Source organism: Aquila chrysaetos, chromosome 19 (assembly GCF_900496995.4).
Source record: "Aquila chrysaetos chrysaetos chromosome 19, bAquChr1.4, whole genome shotgun sequence".
In the NCBI taxonomy this organism is placed as follows: Eukaryota; Metazoa; Chordata; class Aves; order Accipitriformes; family Accipitridae; genus Aquila; species Aquila chrysaetos.
The window spans coordinates 1,675,663-1,700,249 of record NC_044022.1 but is presented as its reverse complement, the minus strand read 5'-3'; the positions used below and the strand labels follow the sequence as shown (position 1 = coordinate 1,700,249).

The following is a 24,587-nucleotide window of genomic DNA, read 5'->3' as shown; positions in this document are numbered from 1 at the left end:
AACCATTGCTTAAACCAAGCCAAAAAGATAATTAAAAGCAGCTCAAACTGAAATTTCACTCTCTATTCACTCAATGAGTAAACGTCTCTTACAGTTTTAAGCTATTAAAGCTCAAAGTAGTTTTATTTAAAAGAAATTTCTGAGATCCAACATTTAATAGAACACCAAATCCACCAGAACAACTGATTTGGGAGAGGCAATCAGCCTTAACTACTTAACATGAGTTTTATTTTCAGTAACATCCAACTCTGAATTCAAAACCCTATAATGCTTTGCTGGTTCCAGTGGGAGCATACTACAGTCTTCTGTCGTGCTTTCTGAACTTAAACTCACTTATCTTTGATAATTTCACACCCGTTTGCGCTCATTTTTATCTGTGTGTAAAGTACCATACCCTGTCCTGCATGCCTCAAGTCCCCGAAGAATTCTTTGCTCTTCTGTCTATGACTTCAAGAATTCAATCCTATGGAAGAAGCTTGATTCCCTCCTTGGCAGACTTCTCAAGCAAAAACACCTCCTTGTAGCAGGTAGTCTGACCTACTTCAAAAGCTTTTTGGGGAAAACATAACAGAAAGTACTTAAAATTTAAGAACAAACTATATGTGACATACTCCTTGTAACATACCATTAACCAGTGACATGAGGAAAACAGTCTCAGAAGAGTTTTATTTATTTATAAAAGTCTAAGTAATTTTCAGAGCACTACTGTCTTCATTCGGTACAATGGAAATATTTTAACCTACTGATAATTGTATTAATTCCTAAATCTGATTGAGTCTGGACATTCTGCCCCCATGAACTGACACACAGTAGTGGGGACAGATTCAGAAATGATTAAGTCAATACTTACTACAGGACTGAACAAATTAGTTTCAAGCTTAAAGAGGAATGGAGGGGGAAGGAGGCAGAATACACTGTACATCACTGATTTAATGGTACTTAATAGTATTGTCCCTGAAGATCCTCTAAGTCTCAGTCCCACTTCTACTGAAATTCACAGCAGAAATCCTCAGACACACAGAGTAAGGAAACAGAATCGTATCTCAACTTCTATACACAGCAGGGTTCATTTAAGAAAGAATCCTTCTAGAGGTAGAAACCTGGATTCATCTTGATTAACTTGATGAGCACCTGAGAAGTACGTCATTGCCGTAGACTCGCTTTCTACAGAAAGAGAATCACAAGAGGCAATTCCAGACCAAATAGGTAGAATATCCAAAGACAGTTGTGTTTCTTGCCACTCACTATAACAGACAGCAAAGTGCATAGCTTAAGAAGCTGGAAAGTATTGAAAATAAGTTAAGATGCTTCACAGTTGACTGCAGTTTCAGAAAAGCTTTTATGAACCCAGTTTCTTAATTAGAAAAACAAGGTACAGAATTGGGCTGTCGCTACCGTTTCCTCCACCGTCAGTAATTTTAGGACTATTTTGCCAGTATCAATTACATTTTATGGTGTTTTAAAGATCTTGGTTCCTATAAACAGATAGAGAAAAATGAAAGGATTAGGTTTCACAGAAAAACATGGCTAATGACAGAATATTTATGTAGTTTGCCCTCTCAATATTCATCATTCATGGAAGAATTTTCTTCTACACAAAAGCTTGGCAAAAAAGTGTTGAAAAGAAAAGTAAGTGGAAAGAAGTAATAAAGGACATACTTGCACTAAGTCTCAGGTAGCTGTTCAAACTTGAGTTTGATTAAAAAGTTATCAGCCTTTAGTTTATTCATTCAACTTTTGAAAAAGAGAGATTTCCAAGATTTTCCAAGTGTTTGTGCAAAAAATTCAAGGCCTAACAATTCAAGGATAGAATTATACTAACATGCTTACATTAAAAAGCAAATATATAAATTCTAATAAGCTGCATGCAGTATTAAGAACTTTTCCTATGAATAGTATAATTTACTTTCCTAAGAAGAAATACATGTGCTACAAAAAACTATGAGAGGAAAATGTTAGTTTCTTTTGATGATGCTTAGAATTCTGCTTAATGGCTGGTAATTCTTAATCCTTTTGTAACAACTAGTTTTAGAAGGAACAGAAAAAAAAACAGCAAATCCAAGATTCATTATGCTTTTTTATGGTCTTACTACATCATACCACTTCAGATAAAGGAAATACACACACCACACTTACTTATGCCAATGAAAAAATATTACTAAGAATATCAGCTTCAGAGAGTAAAAATAAATCGTCCCACTGAACACAACAATTTGACAATACTCACTGTAAAGTCTTCAAACTATTGAGCTCAGTTTGTTCAGTAGAAGTCATGAAATACAGTATCTTAACAGGATGGGGGAGCAGAACAGAGAAAGTTTAGGATGACTGCTATTGGAAAGCATCACAAAGAGATTTCAGCTGTTGACAGGGAACCTATCTGGTCCCAAGAACTGCGTGTTACTGAGCAGTGGAAACTTTTCAATGATCACCAGTAATCTCGTGCCTGTCACACAAAATAGTTGTACAGCATCAAGAGATAAATCTGCAAGCACTTTCCCAAGTCCTCTTTCACCAAACAAATAAGCAAAAAAACCACACACAAAACCACCCCCAACAAGACCATACAGTTGGGGATGTTTCCATTTGCTTTTCCCCCCCCCCCCCCAGTCAGCAATACACATATAAGAACCTAACTGGGTAAGAAGGTCTTCTTAGTTACATTGAACATTTAAAGCAATGAAGCAAAGTCCAGATGTAGACGAAAAGGACACTTATTCTAGTAACTGATAGTTCTGAATGACCACACCATCTCCATTCCACTGAGACACCCTTTCTCACACTTACACAATATGATACTCTACCTTTGAGGAGCTGAAAATTACTCTTCCTCAAAAAAAGGCTTCTGACTGTACATAAACACTCTAATGAGTAGCTGGATATCTTTATAAGACAGTAAGATCAACTTATGTGATATTTAAAGCATACTGAAGCAGATATGCAAGTTTTCAGTCTTATTCAATTAATAACAACTTTTCTTTTGCACAGCATGAAAGCCAATCTAAAGGTCGCAGAAGATTGCATCTTCTCTTCTTCATTTTCAAAGTCAGCCTACAGTTACTAAGGGATGCCAGTTAGCAACCCTGGAAACTCCTATTGTGAGAGAGCTTTTGGAGACGGAGCAACACAGTTGTCAGTCTCAGTTTAATAGGAACCGACCCTAGACAAATGAATGAACACACTGCTTTCCATTAAGAATGCGCTCCTGTTCACTCCTTTACAGAAGACTTTATTTGAGTAACAATTAAAATTGTTAGTCAATGTCATAACATGACATCCAAACAGCCTACCCAGAGTCACAAGGGTTCAAGGAACTATCACAGCTCTCCTCTAACACCAGGATAATACCAATTGCCAGCAAACTGTCTACCCTAGCATGTCTTTGAATAATTTTGAACCAGATTTTTATGTTTTTCATATTAATGTATGGTCTAATTCATAATGGAAGTCCATTTCTCTCAAGAGGAATTGTAAGAACCTTCCAAGACCCCAGAGCCCACCACCACCTGCTCAGATAGGCAATTTTCAGTCCCTGATTTTTTGTTTTGTTTTGTTTTCAGTCTATCATGTCTTCAGAAAGGGGCCTTTTCCCCTGTATTGAGAAAAAACCCTCATCTTTTAAGCCCTTGCCCAAAATCAGTTTCAAAACACCAAAGCCAGAAATGATACATCTTCCAGAGAAAGAAAAAAGCTTTTGATTAAACATACTGCAGGCAGGAAGGAGGGAAAGTGAGGTGCATTAAAAGCTGGAGAGACACTCTTTGCTCTTGGAGAGTGTCTCTCACAGCTAAATAACATGGTGGTCTGTCAGCATCTCCCAGAGAGGGCCCGAAACTTCATATCTAAAATTAAGCAGTACAGGTATTTTCTGAGGGGCACGGCAATCTGGCATTCACATCAGAAGCCCTTTAGGAAAGAACAGCTTGTACAGTGTAAGCACAAAGGGTTTCAGGTCCCAGGTGGTAGTGCAATATTAAAGTACCACCTCAAAAACATAAGCACAAGTTTCCCTAGCTGTTGCTCCCCTGTTAAAATGCTTGCGTGAGCTGCAGAAGCCATTTTACTTAATGTTGCCTCCCAATCAGTCAGTATCTGCACAGCTACATCTCAGAGAATTTACCATGGTTCTCTCGTCAATCAATAACACCCCTGTGTGCCTGTGGCTGGCAGGGAGCTCCAAAGCCTTCAACAGAAGAGAGAAATTAAAGTTACTGCACTCGAGAGAAGTCATACAGAAGATAAAATAGCAATTATTGTCCACATTTTTCACACTTGGAATAATTTTAAGTTGCGTGCATCTTGAGTGGATTGTAACTACAACTAAAGAACAAATAAAAAGAACACGCACAACCAGTCACCCTTAAAATTAAATGCACCTTCTATATTAAGAATGGAACTGATTACAAATGCTGATGTGAATCAAAGTTATAGAGCACACACAAAACGAGTCACTTGCTGCACATAAATTTTATTAACACTCATTTTGCCTAGATTGTTGTATAACATACACTACACAAATACTAAGCAGAGAATGTCTTTTCGTGAATGATACCTACCTTGCTTTATGTAGGCTTTTCTGTATCAAGGACAATCCAGGTATAGAGAAAGACATTTGAGATCTTTAATCCATCCTACAAAAGGGTAGATTTATCCAAGAATTTACTGTAGAATACAGACATTATTATCAAATGTTTTCCACTTGCCAAGAACAAAACAATTTATAAAGCACATACTCAGTTTAGGTGTAGGTGCAAACAGTTGCCTTTTTCTTGAGAGAGTACTTTCTTAAAACAGTAGTATTAATTCCTTATTAAAAACTAAGATATTAGGTGCCTTCACAGACAGGAGTCCACAGGAAAGGGAGTTTGTTTGTATCATAAAATATCCCCTTTAGAGTGGGGTTCCAATAAAAAACAAACATGTATTACACTCAGTGAAGAAGCTTCAAGCTTTCCAGCACTGTGATGTTCACTTTCCTTGCAGCCACAATTTTTTTAATAGCTATTTTAATGGTTTAAAGCAAGGTTATTGAGGGACATCCTACACCTCTCACACACACTTCTTAAGGTAAGCCTTTAAGTAAGAGTAGCTATATTTCATATTTGTAAAGGTAATTTGATTTGTAATAACATATTTATAAAAAAAAAGTAAATCAGATAGTGACTTTTATTCTGGTATCTCTGCCACTGACCACTTATCTGTCTGGAGTCAAATCGACAGCATAATGTATAAACTGAAAAATAATTTGCATGACTGCATCTTGTTAAGCTAAACAAACCACCTGTTCAAATAAGTAGGTCCCACTATAAACCAGATGTTTGTTCTGCCAAAAGCAAATGAAGGACTTAAAGTAATAGAGCACTTTTGTCCGAACTTTAGTCTTTATCTAAACATGCAAATTGTAAATACCCTGCACAAATACACACATCATAACACTTCTAAAAATGGCACCGTTTCACAATTTTGCTGTTATGTGTGACCTTCATTAATTTTCTCCCGTTTTAGTCATTGGTGTTGTCCTACAAGTGCACCAAGTAAACAGAAACCAGAGAACTGAGCTTGCGACACAGCAACCGGGCTCCATCTCCGCAGGCAGCTTGTATCCTTGATGTTTTCATTGTGTGTCTACACACTGCCTTTTACAAAACTATATTTTAATGCACATCAAACTAAAAATGACACCTTCTGTTAAGGGAAGGTTAAAAACCAAACTGCAACAGTGCAGCTACAGTAACGCAAGACATGGTTTAGCTATGAAAAAGTGTTCCTTCTCTGCGCAAGTACGTGATAATATTAAGGGTCAGCCCTAACAATATCTTTTCATGTACTTAAACAACCTTTTAATCTTAAAAAAAAAAAGAGTAATACTCACAGTAAGAGCATGCCCTCATGGTTTGTATTCCTACAGGCAGCCATTAAACCTACTCATTCTTTTTTTATTTTCCTTACATAGCAAAGTTGGCAGGAAAAACTTCAAGATCTCCCTTCCCCTGGAAAGGTTTTGATTTTGGCCTGAGCTCTTAAGACTATTAAACACTTCTGAGAGTCCCACCACCTTCTTCAAATTCATCGGTATCTTACAGGGAAGTGATTCTAGCCTTCCTCTAGAGTACAAACAGCATCAGTTCCTTGTACCCACAGAAAAAAAATAAACGTATCCATAAAAGTATATATATACTATTCTAGACTCAGTATGAAACCTATCCGGCTTTGAGGAATCATTAATAATTGAACTGCGAGAATATACTAAATGCAGGCCACCAATGTGCTATACAATCAGGCTGCAGTTGTACATTGTGCCCCTTTTAGCACAAATTAAATTATATTCTAAATTTTCAGAAACCTTGAAGTCAAAAGACATATTCTGATGAGTTATAAGGAAATGCAAATAAACCACTAGTCACCCTGTTTGTAATATGGAGAAACATTTTAACAAAATTAAATTAAATGGATGAAATCCAAAGTAAATACCTACCCAATACTGGAAAACACCAAGTTTCAGTCCCTGAACTGCCACTGACCCAATGAGACAAGATTTGTTAGTTTTGTTGGGGTTTGTTTTCTTGGGGGTTGTTTTCTTGGGGTTTTTTGTGGTTTTAGTTTGCTGGTTTTTTGCTTTGGGCTTTTTTTTTTTTTCCTTTCTTCTGCTATTCCAGCATTAAAAAATTGAAATGGCTACTATAACACACCTACTTAATGAAGCTCTCTGAAGTTCTAAGGAACACCCACAGAGCATCGTGTGCACCAAAAATTACCGAATTTTCCAAAACCAAGAAGGAATTTTTGGGATGGGGGAAGCAACTGAATGTCATGGAAGTGCGTTCTTCCTAGCAATCATAACTTTCCTCAGGTACTGATTGTCCAAGTGCTACTCTCTCATCAAGACAAGCTCTTCACATTGTCATCAAATTTGATAAGCCATCGTTTAAATTCCTTTTAACTCAACATAATATTTATTAATGTCTTTTAGAGATACAAATCAAAACATCACAACTAACCGGGCTGTTGGAAGGAGAGCATCAAAGCTCATTTCCTCAGTGTGTAGTGTCAGTATGGGACAACCAGCTAACTCGGATGCCCAGTGAAGACTCTGACTCCTATTACTTTCTTTTTATTGGCCTGAGGCATCTAGTGATAGCACCCAACAACAGTATACATACCTCATTGCCCACCTGTGCTAACAATACATGGGACTCACATCAATTTTTGCCATGGATGGGCAATTCCAGTGTTGGCCTCAAAATAACCCACAAGAGATGACTGTACAGAATAGCCTTTCTCCAAGTTACATTCCCAAAGAATAATCCTAGGAGAGCTTTATTCCCTTATCCTTACAGTAAATTACTTTTCTTGGCTCAGAGCTTTAAGATTTTATTGCTTTTTAAGTTAGCGATGAAAGATTTAATCATAGATTTGTTAGATTTAGCCACTGAATGCAGGCTTTTCCAGAACCTTCAAAGCTCCAGCAGCAGTCACAGTAGAAGTTCTCAACTATAAACACTAATGGAAAAATTTTGGATTTACCATGGATTTCCTCCCAGTAATCATTCACAGCTTGAGTTCAGCAATAAAGAAATCCATCATCGTGCCCCCAACACCATCTGGGAGATCAGGCTTTTGGCAGAGAAAAATGGAGCAGCAATTGCCTAGCAGCACAGGAAATCAATGACTTCCCCACACAGGGGTGAGCAACAGGCTGCTCCTGCTGAGCACGGGATCATTCATTTCCCTTTCTGCCAGCAAAGCTGCTTTGTACATGCAGCGAGCAAGGTCTCCATTACACTGGCAGGACGCACACACCTTCCCCCAAACCCCACCCCTACTCGTAGGGTTAGGCAGTTAGCTACGCAATTTCAACTGTATAGCCAAAAAGGGAAGGAGTGCGGAGACACCAGTCTCCTGGAACAGCCTTTAGACACAAGGGTTTCAGGCTACAAGGCAGGTAACAAATGTCCCAGTATGGCACCGATTTAAGCTCATCTCAAATCCCATGACTTGACAAAGGATTCAACTGAACTTTGACAACATCAGGGCCAAGAAAACCTGGTCTCCCCTTTCCCCCCAGCAGTAGGATAGTAGTATTTACTTCCACCAATTAGAGCTCTAAAACAGGTGTAAAGGTATTTTTTTCATTTTAAGCACAACCATTAAAGGGGAGTTTGGAATATAAAAAAAAATAAAAGTGAGCACATTATCCAGGAGACAATAGAACACACTGGCATCCTTCCAGGCTGTACTTCTTTATAGGAAAATCACGAGTTTATTTACATATACAATACAAAACAGATATGCATCCGTTTTTATTGACAGGGTTTGCACGAACTGGAATAGTCACTCAAGATCTTCTGTCAAGGTCACAGCAGAGACCACCACTGATCTCTGCAGCTTTAAAATCCCAACTCCTTCCTCAAATTTAATATCCTCAGTGCTCCCTGGAGCACGAGGCAAGGTAAGAAGGACATGAGTTGAGAGCTTCCCCAGACACACACTTTACCTTTGCTGCAGGCAAAAAGAACTTCACATCCACATTTTTGCTCCAGGTCAAAGTTCCCAGCAAAGTCACAGTAATGGGATCATTACAGGCATGTATGCAGTCATCAAGAACTGAACTATTGTCTGTAACTGGTGTCAAAGGTTACTGATACAAAACAGCAGATGGAAGGGACTTGTGGTCAAGCCAGGCTTGCCCCTGATTTGAATCAGTGCTCTGAATAAGTAGCTTGTCCATTAACCAGCCCTCTCTGAGATCAGAGGGTACTGCTGTAGCTGCTTCCAGAGCTATGCCTGCATATTAACCCCAGTAACTGCATACGTTAGGATCACCACTGTGTCCAGCTGACTGAGTATTTATCTGTATCAAGCATATTTTGCAGCATCTCTTGATAGCTACACTGTTAGCTGTATATCTGTGAATCATTGAGCCTAGAATCTGTAAAACACAGTTATATTACAGCAGAATTATCTTGGTCTCTAGCAGCTTCTAGCTTCTCAGGGAGACTGTTTGCTCATCTTTCTGCCCACATTTTATATCTCTATCATTTCTTCAGTTTAATAAGTTATATCTGTAAATGCAAGTATCTGCCTTATTTCTCTAGAGTCATCATTGCTCTAAATCAATTCAGGTCATGCTGAAATTAGTCTTGCCCTTCACCAGGTTAACAGCTTCTCCAGTTTTGCTATAATTAATACATGTCCGTAGATAAATTACAAATAAAGTGAAAGACAAAAAAGAAGTAGGATTACTCTCTAATGTTTCTTCTTGTCCCTCCATCCCCAAGTTCAATAATAAGCCTCTCAAAAATCTCAACCTACTGCAATTTAATAAGTCACCAAAAGGAGACACTGCTTGAAGGTATTTCATAGAAGAAATAACATGTAACCTACAAGAGACTCCTCAATAAATGTGGGCACCACACAAACCCCTACCTGTTTTCCTGCAAAAGGAAAAAGCTTACTCATTTTCTAAGCTTGCACCTTCTTCATAGTCCATTCTAGCTGCAGTAAGATTCATCATTTGGTCATTCGGGACAGCAGTAGGCCTGCATTTATCATGGTGGAATGTGTCCTCACTGTTTGTTCTTACAGTTTATGGAAAGGCAAGTACAATGACTAATAAAACTGCTGCAAGAAAAAGCTGAAACAAGTTAACAGAATGAGCTTCTTTAAAATGACACCCTTCATCCTACGTTTCCGGCATGCAGAGCCAAAACCACATCACACTTTCAACTGACAGATTTAGAGCTATTATTTATCATAAATGGCAAGACCGTCACCAAGGCCAAGTAATGCTTCATGATATGTTCCTGAACTGCTCACAAATCTTAAATACAATATAAGCAGTGGAAGGCCTGGTTCTATGTTCTAGATAAAAGTAATTTTTTACTAATGTTCTATTCTTTTCCTTTTGGAAAATTATATTTTCTTCATGCTGAGAATGACCATCATGAAAATTCTTACCTGTTTTCCATCTAGTGTGTATAAGCGTTTAACCACCCCTGAATCCAGCTTGATGGCATCGGTTATATCAGTTAGAACCTGTTCAAATGAATGTGCTGTCTTCTTGTTGAGCAGAATCCGGACTGCTTTCCTTGGTTTCACTCCGCTCCTGATGATAGTGACTAGTTTAGGCCTAATGAAATCCTTATTCTCTTTTGCATCTGGAGTACCTCCTTTAGCAGTGGCAAGAGATGGCACTGAACGAGAAGTAGAAGTTGTCTTAACATTCACTGACCAGTTTGGGTTTACATTCTTCGTGTACTCCAGTTTCTTGAAGGGTTCTATGGAGCCACATACATAGCTTTCGCCTGCGGAAACAAAAGTGCCAGACCAGCAAGTCAGATTGGAGGGGGAGGAGGGGAGAAGAAAAAAAAAAAAAAAAGAAAAAAAAAGAGAAAAATACCAAATCAAATCCTTCTCAAATTATTAAACATTATTCTTATCATTCTTGATCTACAGTGCATAAAGAATTGATCTCTTCCCTTCTCAGATGCTACAGACTATAAAATATCTTTTAAAGATCACTTGTCAGCTAACCATTCAGAAAATGCTGTTACAAAATCCTTGAAAGCAGCAGTTTTCTTTTCAGAAAACACCATCTGCAGTGGGGATCGTTCCTGTCAGTAAGTAGTGTTCATATCTAATCAGCCGCCCAGCCCCAGCACATTATCACAGTAGTCCCCCAGCCCTCGTGTCTAAATGGCCCACTCCTAACAAAACAGAAGGCCCCATACACTTCAGAGGAAATAATATGAAAAATTATCAAAAACTATAGGTTACAAATAACTTTCTATAAAAGGTGGATGAAAGTGTCATAGGAGATTCGTTAATATTTGATTATTTAAAGCTTTAAGTAGCATAAACCCAGGATACGTACAGGCAAGAAATCTCACTGTATTATTCTACTGACTCAATATGTAATACGGGGGGGAAAAGAAGGTAAAGAGTAGTAATTACAGAGTTCTCCTCACAACGAATTTACCATACTTTAAAGAAAAAAGTGGATTAGCCAGAAAACCCCAGCACATCCCTGTTGATTAACACCTCAGTCCAGGCTGCTGCGAAAGGGGCACCTGTTGGGTGCTCCCAGGCTCTCCCTCGAGCTGGTCTGAGCGACTGCACTGCCAGTCACACTGGGTGAGCTGGATCAGCTCAGTGATCTGATTGAACGTAACGAAGACAACACTAATTTTGCAATGACAAGCTGATCCAGTTCACTCTCTGGCTGGAAAAAAAAAAAAAATACCAAAGAAAACACTACTACATCCAGCAAGACCACACCTTCTGGCAGCCTGCGGTTAAACTCCATTACAAGTAATGCAAAATCGTATCCTGAACAATACCACAAAAACATCTGAGATGTTTTAATTCTTCTGGGTTCAGTAGTTCAGTGTATGCTAACAGCACAGAGGCCTTCAGTTAGCAGTTTAGCCCAAGGTATTGAAATAAAAACAGAACAAAACCTAGTGATGTAACTCCTATGCCAAAAAGCACATAAGAACCAAGGATTTTCCTAACAGTCCCTGCCCTAAGGAAAGAGGACTCACAGTTCAATTATTAAAAGAAAAAGAAGTATTTAAATTTTACTTCTGGACACAAATTTTGAAGGTTTCAGGGCACCCAACCCAATCCCACAGACAATACAGCACACAAGGAATGCTGGCAAATAGACAAGTTACCACAGTTAGAAATGGGGGGCAGCGGGATCCACCGCAACGTGAGGCCCCCGGTGCAAGAGAGGTTCAAGTCTGCTGGCATGATGCTCCAAAGGTGAGACAGTAACACACTGTACAGTGATTATCAGAAAGGCAGTGCAAGGACTCCAAAATTAGACAAAGAAGTCAGAGCAACATGTGAAGACGGATCACTGAGCAGAAAAGATAAATGCAATGATAGCATAAGATCAAGCAAGAACCATAAGATTTTTGGGTTTCCTTTTTTTTTTTTTCTTTTAAAAAAGCATTCTTCTAAAGCAGAAAAACATACAGAGTAGGAGATGAAGTAAGACATTCCAATGCTTACTAGTCATCCTGTAAATTCAAGTTAATCTGCACTTTGCAGTAACATCTAAAGTGTTAAGAAAAGAATCTAAGATGGAATGCTTACACCAACCTTACAAGAGACAAAGGTAAGCTCTTCCTTTTATCCATTGTATATATGTGAAAGAGAGATAGAGAGATATATATGGCAACATCAGAACAGAAAGGCTTAGCCACAGTAATGATCCAAGAGTAATTAAACAGTACATATTCTCTTTTATCCATGTCCCTGTCCAATATTTTTAGCACTAGCTACTCAATTACTGCAAGGTCAGAATGCACCCACAAAACCACATCCACAAAATTAACAAGTTTTTAAAAACTTTAATAGCATTTTGTATGGAAAAAAAATTTAAAAGATCCTACTATGAATAGGACTGCACTCAATACATTAAATACCTGTTCTGTAAAATACTTTGCAGAAGTCTCTCTTATAAATTTTTAAACATAATTTATTCCTGTCTCCACTTGTGTTTGCTCTAAGACTTAAAATTCACCAGCAACCTTTTTTTTTTTTTTTTTTTTGAGGGGAGGAAAGAGAGACAAATCAGATTTTCAGGTTCAGTGCTATCCGACAAATTGTTCAGTTTAGTTGCATGAAATAAGAATTATTTAAAAACAAGTCTTCATATTAAAACTCACTTCTCAAAGGGTAGGTGCATAAACAAATGGCCATACACGTTGTACCCAGAAGCCTTACATTTAGTTTATTAAGAACTCTTTTGGTTATCCTTCTTGAAAGGACAGCATTCCACATGATTTTTAATACCAGCTATATTTAAAGGTCAGCTGAATTCCTTGTAGCATGTAACAGCACATGTCAGCTCTTCATTACAAAACTCGTTTTCTGTGACCATAAAAAAGACCAATACAATCCCTGAAGTTATGGGATTGTTTTAACATCAGACTTTTTTCCCTTTCTTCATTTCCAACAGTACTATATTACATCAATAAAATTTTTGTACCAAGATATATTTTTTCCCCTTGACAAGGCTCATATTTAGCTACAGAATGTCTTGGAGGTAGAGTATCCAATGCCTCCTAAGATGAAATATCTTCAGTAAAACCTATTTTATATAGGAAAACAGAAACAGACACCTCTCCCATAATGCTGTTATTTTAGACTTTTTATACTTCAAGCGAAGTCCTGGGGCTTATAAACCTTCAGGAATGTTAGCCATGGACTGCAGTTCTCATTCACGGTGGTCCTAAGGGCCAGGCCTGTAAGAACAAAAACTAAATGCACAAAACCCCTATGTCCTAAAAGTACCTTATATCTGACCTTAAGATCAGTAAACCCTGTTTTATGGTGACATCCGGCAAATTTTAAGTACTGAAAACACTAGAAATACTCAAATATAAGCTTAAATTTCTGGAATGTGGGACCCACCCTGACAGCAGCCAGACATTTCAATGTCTAGTCTAATCCTTTAGTGCCTGTGGTGTTTGTATGCAGAGGAAATCTCAAAGAAAAGGACAAAAAGCCTTCATCTAGATTTTCATCCTCTCTTTTTTTTCACAGTTATCTTAAGGAGAGAAGACTGCAAAGAAGTTTTACAATGGGTATGACTTGCTAGTCCAATAAATCCACCTTCTGCCTTAACTATTGCTTCCTCACCAAAACTATTAGGTGATGACACAATTTTCTCTTTTTTTTTTTTTCTTCATTTTTATTTTTGGTAACCTTTGGCTACAACTGCCTCACATACTGGCAATGCCAGCAGCAAGTTGGTTTTCCCAGCTCCTAAGCACCAGGAAAATATACCTCCAGGGGTAATCCCACCAAGCACCATCACCTCTTAGTCTGGGTCAGGCCTAAGCACAAATACAGCCCACAAACATCAGCTTTGACTAACTGGCAGCTGGAGGAAGAAGGTAACAATCTCCAAACACTAGATTTGCAACAGAACACGTGTTGAAGAAGAAATCTTGGGAGATACTGGATTAAACAAAAGCATAGAAAAGAGCCATTTAAAGCGTCTATTTGACTGCAGCCTCCCAAGAGAGGGGAGCAAGCATTTCACAGTGCAGTCAGTTGTCACTAATGAAATTTTGACTCTTGATTACAGTATCAATAGCCATTAGAAAAAGGGGACACCCAGCTGTTTTGGGATATCTGACATCTAGGAAAAAAGTCATTACTAAATCTTAGAAAGTATCGCTTTCCTGACAGCCCTCCTACTTCTTCACAGCAACAGTGCAAATGAAATGCACACCACTTTAACCCTTCAAAAAAAAGATACACAAAGCTTATTTGCCAGTTCTGAACCAGTAATCCTACAATTTAGGTTATGCAAGTATTCAACACTGCAGGAAATTCCATGTGGAACAATTAAAATAAATCTTAGCACTGAGAAGCTAATCAGAAAGCTAATCATGTAGAAGGAGAGATCCCCAAACACAGTTTATCTTAGAATGGTTTGGGTTGGAAGGGACCTTAAAGATCATCTAGTTTCAATCCCCCCTGCCATGGGTATGCTTGGGAGAAAAAAAAAAAAAAAAAAAAAAAGGAAAAAAAACCCAAAACCTACTACCTGCAGTTACACATCTGTCAAAATTCAATGCAGCTTAACCACTAGAGCCATGTAACACTGAAGGATAGTTCTTCTAGGTCACAACAGAATTTCATGACATGCTTCATGTATTAAAAATGTGATTTAAAAAAATATATCTATATACAAGGTGGCTGGCTGCTAAGGAGACATTGAATCACTGCCTGTAAGTACTGGAGCTTTCCAGATGCAAGTGTTGATTCCCTCTTTGGCATATGGGTATTAGTAGTTAGTTTGTCTCCTTCAGCTTGCTGCACTACAAGAATGATCAAGGCATTATCTCTTAAAGGGGATTATTCACATTGCTTTTCTGTGCTAAAGGCGACTTGGCCTAAAATGACTTCATGAAGAAGCCAGCTGGTCTTAGGTGAAAACCCTGGAGAAGGAATAGAGAACTTGTTTGAATCATGCAAGCCAAGAGTGAACAACCAACCCCTCTTTGTGGAGGCAGCAGGACTGCCAATTTATTGAAAGTAGCGTTGACTCGTTGTAGTAGAGTACGTACTAGGCAAGGAAAGTTAATCTACAAGCCCACCAGAGGTGAAGGAACCACAGTGCTTGCACACTTTGGCAGTGACGATGTTCGGTGCAGCAGTCATTCATTGTGGTCCATTTCCCCAGCGGATACGGCAAGAAACAGACTGTGAGAACAGGGCAGGGACTGGCACCATCCAGCACACCATGCAACAGGCGCGGCCACCCTTCTTCACTTCCACCTTTTGGTTTTGTACGTACAAAAGGCAGAGGAGCAATCTCTCAGGGGAAAAGACAAAGAATTCCGACTGTCCCTCACCACACAGAGCAGGTTGCAAAATGAAGATGACCTGAACCAAATAAGTTACTACCTGATAGCTCCCAAATGTGTTAGTTAATAGAGCAATAACCTACTTAAACTACATTACTGCTGCCTTGTCTTTCTGCAGTGCTGAAAAAACACAACAGTGCAAAAGAGATGGAGCATCTTCAGGAAATAAATCTGACCGACCCATGTTCACCTAGCATTCAGATGCACCAGAAACTTTGAATCAGATCTCCTCAGTCCTTTTAAAGGACTTCTTTCACACAACATTCCTTCTGCTCAGCTCGGACTAAAAATTATTTTTTTTTCTTCATCAAAAGCCAAGTGAAAAAATAAAGACATACTTCCTCCTCCTCAGGCCCCCCAAATTTCCACAGTCTTGCTACAATCAAGATAGGTATTGTATATGCTTTAAAAAAAGAACGGGAAGGCACCTAGAATAAACATGGGACCTTCCAAGAAGTTGTTAAGGAAGACACAACGTGATTCAAATGGCTAATGGATGAATCTTCTCAAATTCATGAAATAAAATAATCAAATAAACAGTGCCAGAACAACCCTCTACCATTTTAGGCAACAGGATTATTCAGCCGTTTGTTTATTAAACAATATAAGGATTGCAGGCATTTCTGCCACAGGATCCAGTCCAAGTTTCACTAACTTTGATAGCCCTGGATCAAGTCCATGGTAAATATCCAGTGTAAATTCAATCCTATAAACAAATGTCCACATAGATGCAGCTCTACAAACATTTAAACAGATACTTTACTATTATTATTTTGATAGCATATTACATGTGCCTATGAATCTTTCCAGCCCACCAATTCCCAGCTGCTGAGGTAGGCACGACTTAGAAGAAAGAGCATTAGCTCCAGAGTGCATCAGAGACCACGTCAATCAATTCCTACAGTCTGGCCTGGCTGGGCTTCTCACCAGCATCACCGGAGCGGGTGGCAGAGTCAAGGAGGCAGCAGCAGTAGGAGAGGGAAAAGCTGAGGTAAGAGGTATGAGGTGACAGTGGGAGTGGCAAGACCCACATACAAAAAAAGTCAGGAAATCCATCACGGCCCACCACTTTAGCAAGGAGACACGGCCTTCTGAACCCTCCGCTGGCGGGCAGCTTCTCTGCTGCATCGAACACAAACTGCCTGCCTCCACTCGCAAGAGCCTTCCCGCAGTCCTCATGGGACCCATCACCTCCTCTGCCACTGCAGTGAGGTTCACATCTCCCAAGAGCTATCAGCCAGTTACAGCTGTTATCAGATTTTAAAACTTGTACATCAGTGCTCTTTCAAACTGCTCCTTCAATGAGGACTGCAGCTCCAAGATAATCCTTGAAAGACATTCATTTTTCTCTTTCAGATTATTCCTTAGAACTATTTTTGCCATTATGCCTACGCAAAATGTGCACGCACACATACAAGTCTTTACAATAGTTTGGCAGCGCACCCAATATTGGCATGTGACAATATTGTTTCCCAGTACCCTCTCAGCCTTGTGGTTTGGGGTTTTTGGTTTGTCTTTGACTGCCAGTTCTCTGCTGCAGGGTTCATCTTTTGTGGCAGGTATTGTGGAAACCTAAAACAATTGATTCTGGTTCACACCCAAGACTCTGAGGTAATATTATAATAAAAATTAATGAGAAAGGGATGCAGTTCTGGCTATGGATTGATTCTGTGGTCTTTGTTCCACATAGCAGGACCCCTAAAAAAAAAAAAAAAAAAAAAAAAAAAAACAAAACAACAACAAAAAAACTGTAAATAATACTCTTTGTTTCAGAGTTATCCTGCTCATTCCTATCTACTACTGTTCTTGTTACACTGTTCAGTGGTAATTTTGGGGGTAAGACCCATCAGTCCACCTCTGCCTTCAGCTTTAAAGATGGTATACTTTTGGAAAAGCAAAAGGCATTTAGTCCTTTCCTGAGTCTTTGTTTAGAGCTAGACAATTTAGCCTTAGAACAACTTCATCTTTATTGTTTCTACATGCTTTGATTACATGTCATACCTAGGGAATAGTCATGTCATATTTGGAAACCATTCTTTAAAGATAAGAGTGTCCTGAACATCAGGTCTGACAAAAAGAAGGTAACCTGAATCCATTGCATTCTGTCCTTCCTCTAGGGTGACAGGAGAAGTTATAGAGCCTGTGAAACTTTTCGGAACAGTACATACCCCTTGTTATCAAATTCCAACAAATCTCACATGCCCCGAGTCTTCAACAAAAAAACCACAAAAACACCAAACACCAAAACTAGTGACCAGGGAAGTCACTAGCTTCAAACAAAGGGAAGATGTGTTCATGCACCTCAAAATAACCTACAGCACCAGCATACAGCCATGCCAGCTCTGAACTGTATGCAGGACAGAACTAAATATTACTGAAGTAAAACACCTCCTTTATGATCTTTTGCCTTTGGGACTACCTTTCATGCAGTTCTATGTATTTAGCTCGGGGATGAAAGACAGTGGCTGCTGTCTTGTTTCCCTCAGGAGCTAGTTACTTCTCTGTCTTCATGTATCAATACAGGAAGGTAAGAGCACAGTAACTTCCTCACAGGCATAAAGGCAAAAAAACAACACCAAATCAAGGCCTTATACGTTTACCTTACAAGGTAATCACTAAAAATCAATGTGTCCCCCCCAAAAAAAAAGAAAAAAAAATTTGTAAACTCATAACAGTCTTATTAAATGAATTCATACAGTAAGGGAATAGTCTCACCATAAGGAAAGCAATGCTTCATATTTCAATAGTTTCAACACAAAGTCATTTGGCAAGAGGCAAAAATCAAGTGATTTTCCAGCTACTTAAACACAAAGCACAGCTTCAAGCTAATTAATGCTGTACCAGACTAGCCAAACTCTAAGAAATTTGTACAGTAAAGAGTGAAAGGGGCTTACATAAAAACCGTCACTGAGCTAATAATATATGAACCTGTACTCTACAGTGAAGCTCTACAAGGGAAACAGAACAAAGTAACCCACCTTGTAGTTGTATACAAATAGACAGAAGCCCCCTTTCAGGTGGAACAAGGATGTAGCTCTCTACTTACACACACAGACCGACTTCTGTAAATCCCACAGTGTTTATGGCACAAGCAAATAAGACTGTCCAACTCGAACTATACACAGGAAGGGAGGATGTGTTCATTGAAAAGGTATGGAATAAAGTACCACAGAACTAAAAAAAAAAAAATCCCAAAGCTCTTTAAAATAAACGTATGCTCTTGTACTGTCATTCATTTTGACTGACTGATTTATAACTTGTATAACTCTTCTCTAGGATGCCAAAATAAACCAATCTTATAGGTTGCTGAATTTATTTCTGTATTCAGTTCTTTATTTTCAAAAGCTGGTTCTGACTGGCAGCAAAAGACTGTGCAAAGCAACATTAACATCAATGATACTTCCTTCTTGATGAGCATACCAATCAAATAAGTACAATTATTTATACTACTACTGAGAATAAAACGCACAACACTGCTTTTAAACAGATGTTGATTAATATTGGTCTTTCCTCCCAGAAATTGATTTTCTCCACCAATTAAATACTGTCCTGACAAATACAGTTCTAACTCTGCCCTGGAATTCATAACATTGATCTTAAGACCAGTTTCTTTTCCATTTCACTAAACCTATGGTCCTAACCCCAAAAACCATACATTGACAATCCCACCACTTCAATTTTCTTTCTAAGCATCTTCACGTGGTCTTCTACTCTCCTTTTTATGCAAGGAGGATTATCAAGAATATCCTCTCTCAAAACTTCTCCTTAAAAGCCTTCCTCTGCTATGACACCTAAAGGAGACAACTCAGAGGTGGCTGAACACCTGCTATGCAAAGATGTGCTCCTTTAAGCAACCTTATTCAGCATGAACTACCCTTTTCTTCTTCTCTCCCCACATTAGTCTTCTTCTGATCCTCTCATTACATCCTGACACCACAAGTTCTCTCACCCAGAAACAAAAATCAAAGAAATTACGATCTCTGTTACAACTCTAAATTGGCTGTCCAGTGACTACAGATCAATGCTTTACAGGCTTGCCCATGGCACATTGGGGCCAGGGGCAGGATGGAAGCAACAGTGAAAAAAATTTTCCACCTTTACTTTCTTTGAACACAGTTAAGCACCTGCATTTAAACTTTACAGATACAAAACAACCTCAGTTATGGCCATGTGCTAGTTAATGCTTTCAGACCTTATACATTCTGGTGTTCTATACTAGGAGCTATTGCCTACACACACAAAAAGAAACCCACTGCAAGCCAGAAGCACTTTATGTTGGAAAAGCTACTTCAGTGATTTGTAATACTTCTAAAAGGTATTATTAATATCCTAGGCCTAATATTCAAATTGATTAATGCTGACAGCTTCTTTTGCCAACAAAACTATCACTGAAGGAGTGATAAATTCAGTGTTGATGGGCAAATTAGCAACTGGCATCTCTGATGTTTGACGGTGACCAAGACCGGTCAGTTCTGACCAAATCACTGGTAATGCTTTATACTACAGGTACATCACCCTTATTTAAAAACAACATAAGGATGCCAAAGGACTGGGGAAGAGGAAAAGGGAAATGCTACAAGGAAGAAAAGTTTACTGCCTACCCCAGCTGAACCATGGCTACAACATTACTCTTTTAACAGGTTGCCTACATTTATACCACTCCATGAGAGCAGAGTATTTTACTTAAGGCATATTTACTTGTAGGGAAGAGTTTGAGCTCTTCACTAGGTACAGACAGACTTAAAAAAAAAAAAAAAAAAAAAAAAAAAAAAAAAAAAAATCCATCAGAACTGTATTTCACGTAGGTTTCATCAGCACCACAGACCTTGTCAAGTTTAACTGACTAAACTCTCATTAGCATTTTTAAATATGCAAGTTCAAAAGAAGCAGCAGATGCAATCTTCAAGATCTAGGACTATCAGCGCTAGGTTAACAGAAAGGGAAAGGTTAGACACTTTCAACAGGAGGGAAATAAATAGCAAGGCAACAATATTTCATGGCACAATTTAAGATATTCACAATTCTAGTTATACCATTGAAGATCCTTTCTTTATCAATAAAAACAACAATACCATTACCTATTTGCAGAAAACTTAACAGATTAGACAAACAAACACTGACTCAAACATAACTTTACACCTCCAAATCTTACTGCTGACCTTCTACTAGTTGGTCCAAGGAGGAAATCTTCTTGGATCCATCAATTGTGTAGATTGTTCTCACTCCCTGGGGCAGATTCACATTGTCAGACAGAGTTCGGGTCAGATCAGCCAGGAGAGCTTCAAAGGATCTAAACCGGTCAGGGGAGATGGCATATACAATCCCTTTGAAATACCGGTCTCCATTACGATAGAAACGAACTTTCTTGGCTTTTTTCTCAGAGCTCAGGGTCTGTAGAGTACGGGTTCGGTAAAAGCTGCAGTGGGCACTGTGAGTAGGGCTGGGCAGACCATTTACCCGGGACCCTCTGCCATATCGCTGCGCTTTATCACGCTCATCAAAATGCTCCAGCTCCATATCTCTCCCAAAGGACATCTTGAAGTTCTACCTAAGGGATGCACAAAAGAAGATAAAAAGTTTAAGAAACTCACCCATTTTAAGGGAGCTTACTTTGAGACTTCACGTTCTATACACGGTACTTAGAGGACTACTTTCTGGGTTGAGAAAAATGAATGGTTTGAATGAAACCATGCTATGTTTACATGTTCATTTTACAGCTAACTCTCTTGCTGTTCCATAAAACCTAATTTATCAGTTAGGCTTTTAGACACCGTAGAAATGCCACTCATGAAACCAACTGCTAGCAACAGGCAAACATTAAAAAGTGTTTGTTCAAATCCAGTAAAAACTCTGAAAACAAGGTGACAAAGCTGAGCTACTGGAAAAAAAGAACAAATGCATCAACTTTCTACTTTCTCTCATCTTATATTCAGGTGCTATTTGAGTCCAGTCTACCTTCTAGACCATTCACTCCCACTAAACTGTTTTTTCCAGCTGTGATCTCAAGAGGCACCATTTTGGAAGGGCAACCTGCAGCCAACAAGTAAGCAATTACGAACTTCTCAGAGGAATAGATGTCACAGGTTGGCAGTAAGAATCAGGACTACCACTTAGTGGGTCAAGCCCACTGTTCAAAAGTCTTTGGGTATTCCAACCATTGGTTTCCCTGCAGCCTAAGCTTTGTAATAAATTACTTCAGTTGTCCTTGTGCAAATACTTTGCATATTCTGAACCAACAGAAGTGCTTAAACATCATGAAATTAAAAAAAAAGATTAGAGGGAGACAGGAAACTAGTATTTTTCAATGAGCAAGCTACTTTAGTGCTCTGTAACATTTGCAAGGCGTATTAATATCCTAGGCCTAATATTCAAATTTACTAAGGCTGACAGATTCTTTTGCCAACAAACCTATCACTGAAGGAGTGATAAATTCAGTGTCGATGGGCAAATTAGCAATTGGCGTCTCCCATGTTTGACAGCGACAAAAACCCCGCTGGTCTAACCAAAATGATCCCAGTTGTTCAATACAGTTCACATAAATGGAAGTTCACATGTTCTGAAATGAAATCAAGGAGGTAGATACTTCCGTTCTTTTTTACAACCAAGACAAGACTAAATACTACAAATCGCACATTAATCTTCACAAATAAAAGAAACAAAAATATGAAAAAAAAAATTAGAATTATCAAAGGATCACGTGTTCCAAATATATTTACTTTAATTTAGGAGCCTCCTAGATTTGCAGTTGTCTGCAGAACAGCAAAGCACAGTAAGTTTATTTATAGCACAGATACACAGACCTAATTTAGAAGTGGTCTCTCTCATTGATTTCCAATAAAAACAAAAAAAAAAAAAGCAAGCACAAGCTTTGTTTCAACCACTCATAATTGTGTGACCATTAAGAAAAAAAATGTATTCAGACCAGCTGTAAAACAGTAGGAGGAAATACAGAAAGACTTATGGATGCTCTTCAGCTTACAGAAGTTTGTATTAAACCAATGATTATACAGCTGGACCCTGATGCTGCAAAGCTGTAGGGGATCTGCTCAGCAACTTCTCAGAGCGGTTCATGGGCTTGACTGAACAAGCACCTAAGGCTAACCACTGCAACTGCGGGGCCTTGGTGGAAATTATTTACCCTGCTTTGGTTACAGCTCACAGCTTATTCTGTTACATTGGCACAGGATCATGTGCTTATGTATATATGCAAGATTTAGATTTGTAAATACTCTAAAGGTACATAACATATATATATGGTGCAGTATATGTGTGTGTATATATATATACACACACAGAAAGAAAAAGACTAATCTACATTTTTCCTTCTCAGTATACATACACACATGCACCCCACTTCAGTGAAAAGAACAAGAACATTTGCTGTGGCATTTCACTAACACTTCTCTATAGGTTAAATACAAAATACCACTTAGTGGCCACATCTTAGGATCAAGATTATACCACCGCCGTTTCCATGTTAAAAAAAATTATGTCAGTTGTTTTACTTAATTTCTAATCCAATGAGAATGTGTTATTCAGATTTAAACAATCCCAGAACTCACAATTCAGCAACTGTATCTCAAAAGCAACGCTTGTGCCAAGAAAAATGGATTTTTCTTAGGTCTGCTGTTTCATTTGCTCAAACCATCTCAAACACACACACACAAAAAAAGGAAAAATCAAGTTTACATGAAGATATACTTTTCTAAGAGACTTTCAGCTTTACTAATTTTGGATGGGGGGAGGAAGAAGTGCGAGTCACTGCCCTTTCTTCTGCACACTTATGCTTTAATCAATAAGGGCTGTAATTCCCACTTACGCCCGTTAAAACAGAAATAGAGCTCCCCTTGAACACCACAGTCCTGCTATTTACAGAAAAGCGTGTTCATACCACAAGGTCAGAGCAGACAAAGAAATATCCTAAACAATTTCATCTGATCAGATGTTTCCGTGTGCGTGCATATATATAGTCATATACATACAGATACATAAAAATGAAAGGACACACCCCTGGAAAACCACCATGCCCAACACTTCACACGCTACAAATCTGTTAAAGAATTATTTATAACGCCGGTGTGGGTGAGCAATTATACAAAACAATCACACGCGGTGACAAAAACCATGCAGCGGGGTGACTGGGACCCGGCGAAGATCATTCCAAGACTAGGCAGCACACCGACTACTAAGTCATGGTGGGGGGGAGGAAACGTGGGGACCTGCGGCAGCGGCTCCAAGAAAAAAAAAAAAAAAAAAAAAAAAAGAAAAGGGGTTTATTCTGCTGGGGTAGGGGAAACGTGTTTGAAACACAACCAGCCGGCTGAAGGCGGCACCAAGCACTCCAGCCCCGCCGCGGTGCTGGGAGCGCGGCGACAACCCCGCGGTGACAAAACCGAGGTGCGTTCGCCGCCGGGCGAGGCACCTAGCGCGCTCCCCCGGGGCTGCCAGCAGGCGGACGGACAGACGGACAGGCAGACAGCCGCCCCGCTGTCTCAGGCTCCCGCAGCCGGGCGCGGGCACTGGCAGACGCCGCCCGGGGCTCGGGGCTGCGGCGCCCGGCGGAGGCCAACGCCGCCGCCCCGCACAATGGGCACAGGTGCACCGCGCCGCGGCGGGCGCCCAACGGCCGCGCCCCAACGGCCGCGCCTCAGCCCCTCAGCGCGGGAGAGGGACGGCCCCGGCCGCGGCCCCGGGCCCGGGCGCTTACCTGCTCTCCGCAGCCCGGCGAGCACCTTCTGCCTCACACACTGCCGGCGGGGCGCGGAGGGAAGACGGCGGCTCGAAACGGGGAAAGCGGCCGAAGTAGCGGCAGCGCTCCCCCCCTCCCTCCGCCCTCCTCCGGCGACCACCCGCCTTATAATCGCAGTAGCTGCCGCAGAAAGCGGCTCACGCTGCCTTTGTTACGCCTCCCCTGGCCGGAGCGCGCTGCTGGGAGAGCCCGGGCTGCAGCTGCTTCGCCTTTCTTCTGCTGACTGCCGATTGCAGGGATTTGCATTAGCCCGGCCCTCATTGAAATGCGGCTCTTCACACCAGCCTCTCCCTGCCGCTCTCTCCGGAGGGCGGCGCCGCCGCCATCTCCCCCTCTTCTCCCTTCCCTCAGCCCCGCCGGGCGACCGCCGGAGCCGCCCCCGGGCAGCGCGCCTTGCCCGCGGGGCGGCGGGTGGCAGGGGAGCCCGCTGCCCGCCCTGCGACCCC

General features: G+C 40.0%; 1 protein-coding gene across 3 annotated transcripts in view; it reads right to left on the bottom strand.

Moving 5' to 3' along the window:
* DCLK1 (doublecortin like kinase 1) overlaps window positions 1-24,464 on the bottom strand; it is a 249,989-nt gene extending 225,525 nt beyond the window's left edge. For all 3 annotated transcript variants that reach the window (XM_030042331.2, XM_030042330.2, XM_030042333.1), the window contains exons 1-3: window positions 24,100-24,464; window positions 20,552-20,940; window positions 9,958-10,304 (exon numbers count right to left, since the gene is read on the bottom strand). In XM_030042331.2, coding sequence (XP_029898191.1) covers window positions 9,958-10,304; window positions 20,552-20,927 — 723 coding nt within the window. In that variant the 5' untranslated portion in view covers window positions 20,928-20,940; window positions 24,100-24,464. The remainder of the gene's footprint in view (window positions 1-9,957; window positions 10,305-20,551; window positions 20,941-24,099) is intronic.
* Window positions 24,465-24,587: the final 123 nt, after the last annotated feature.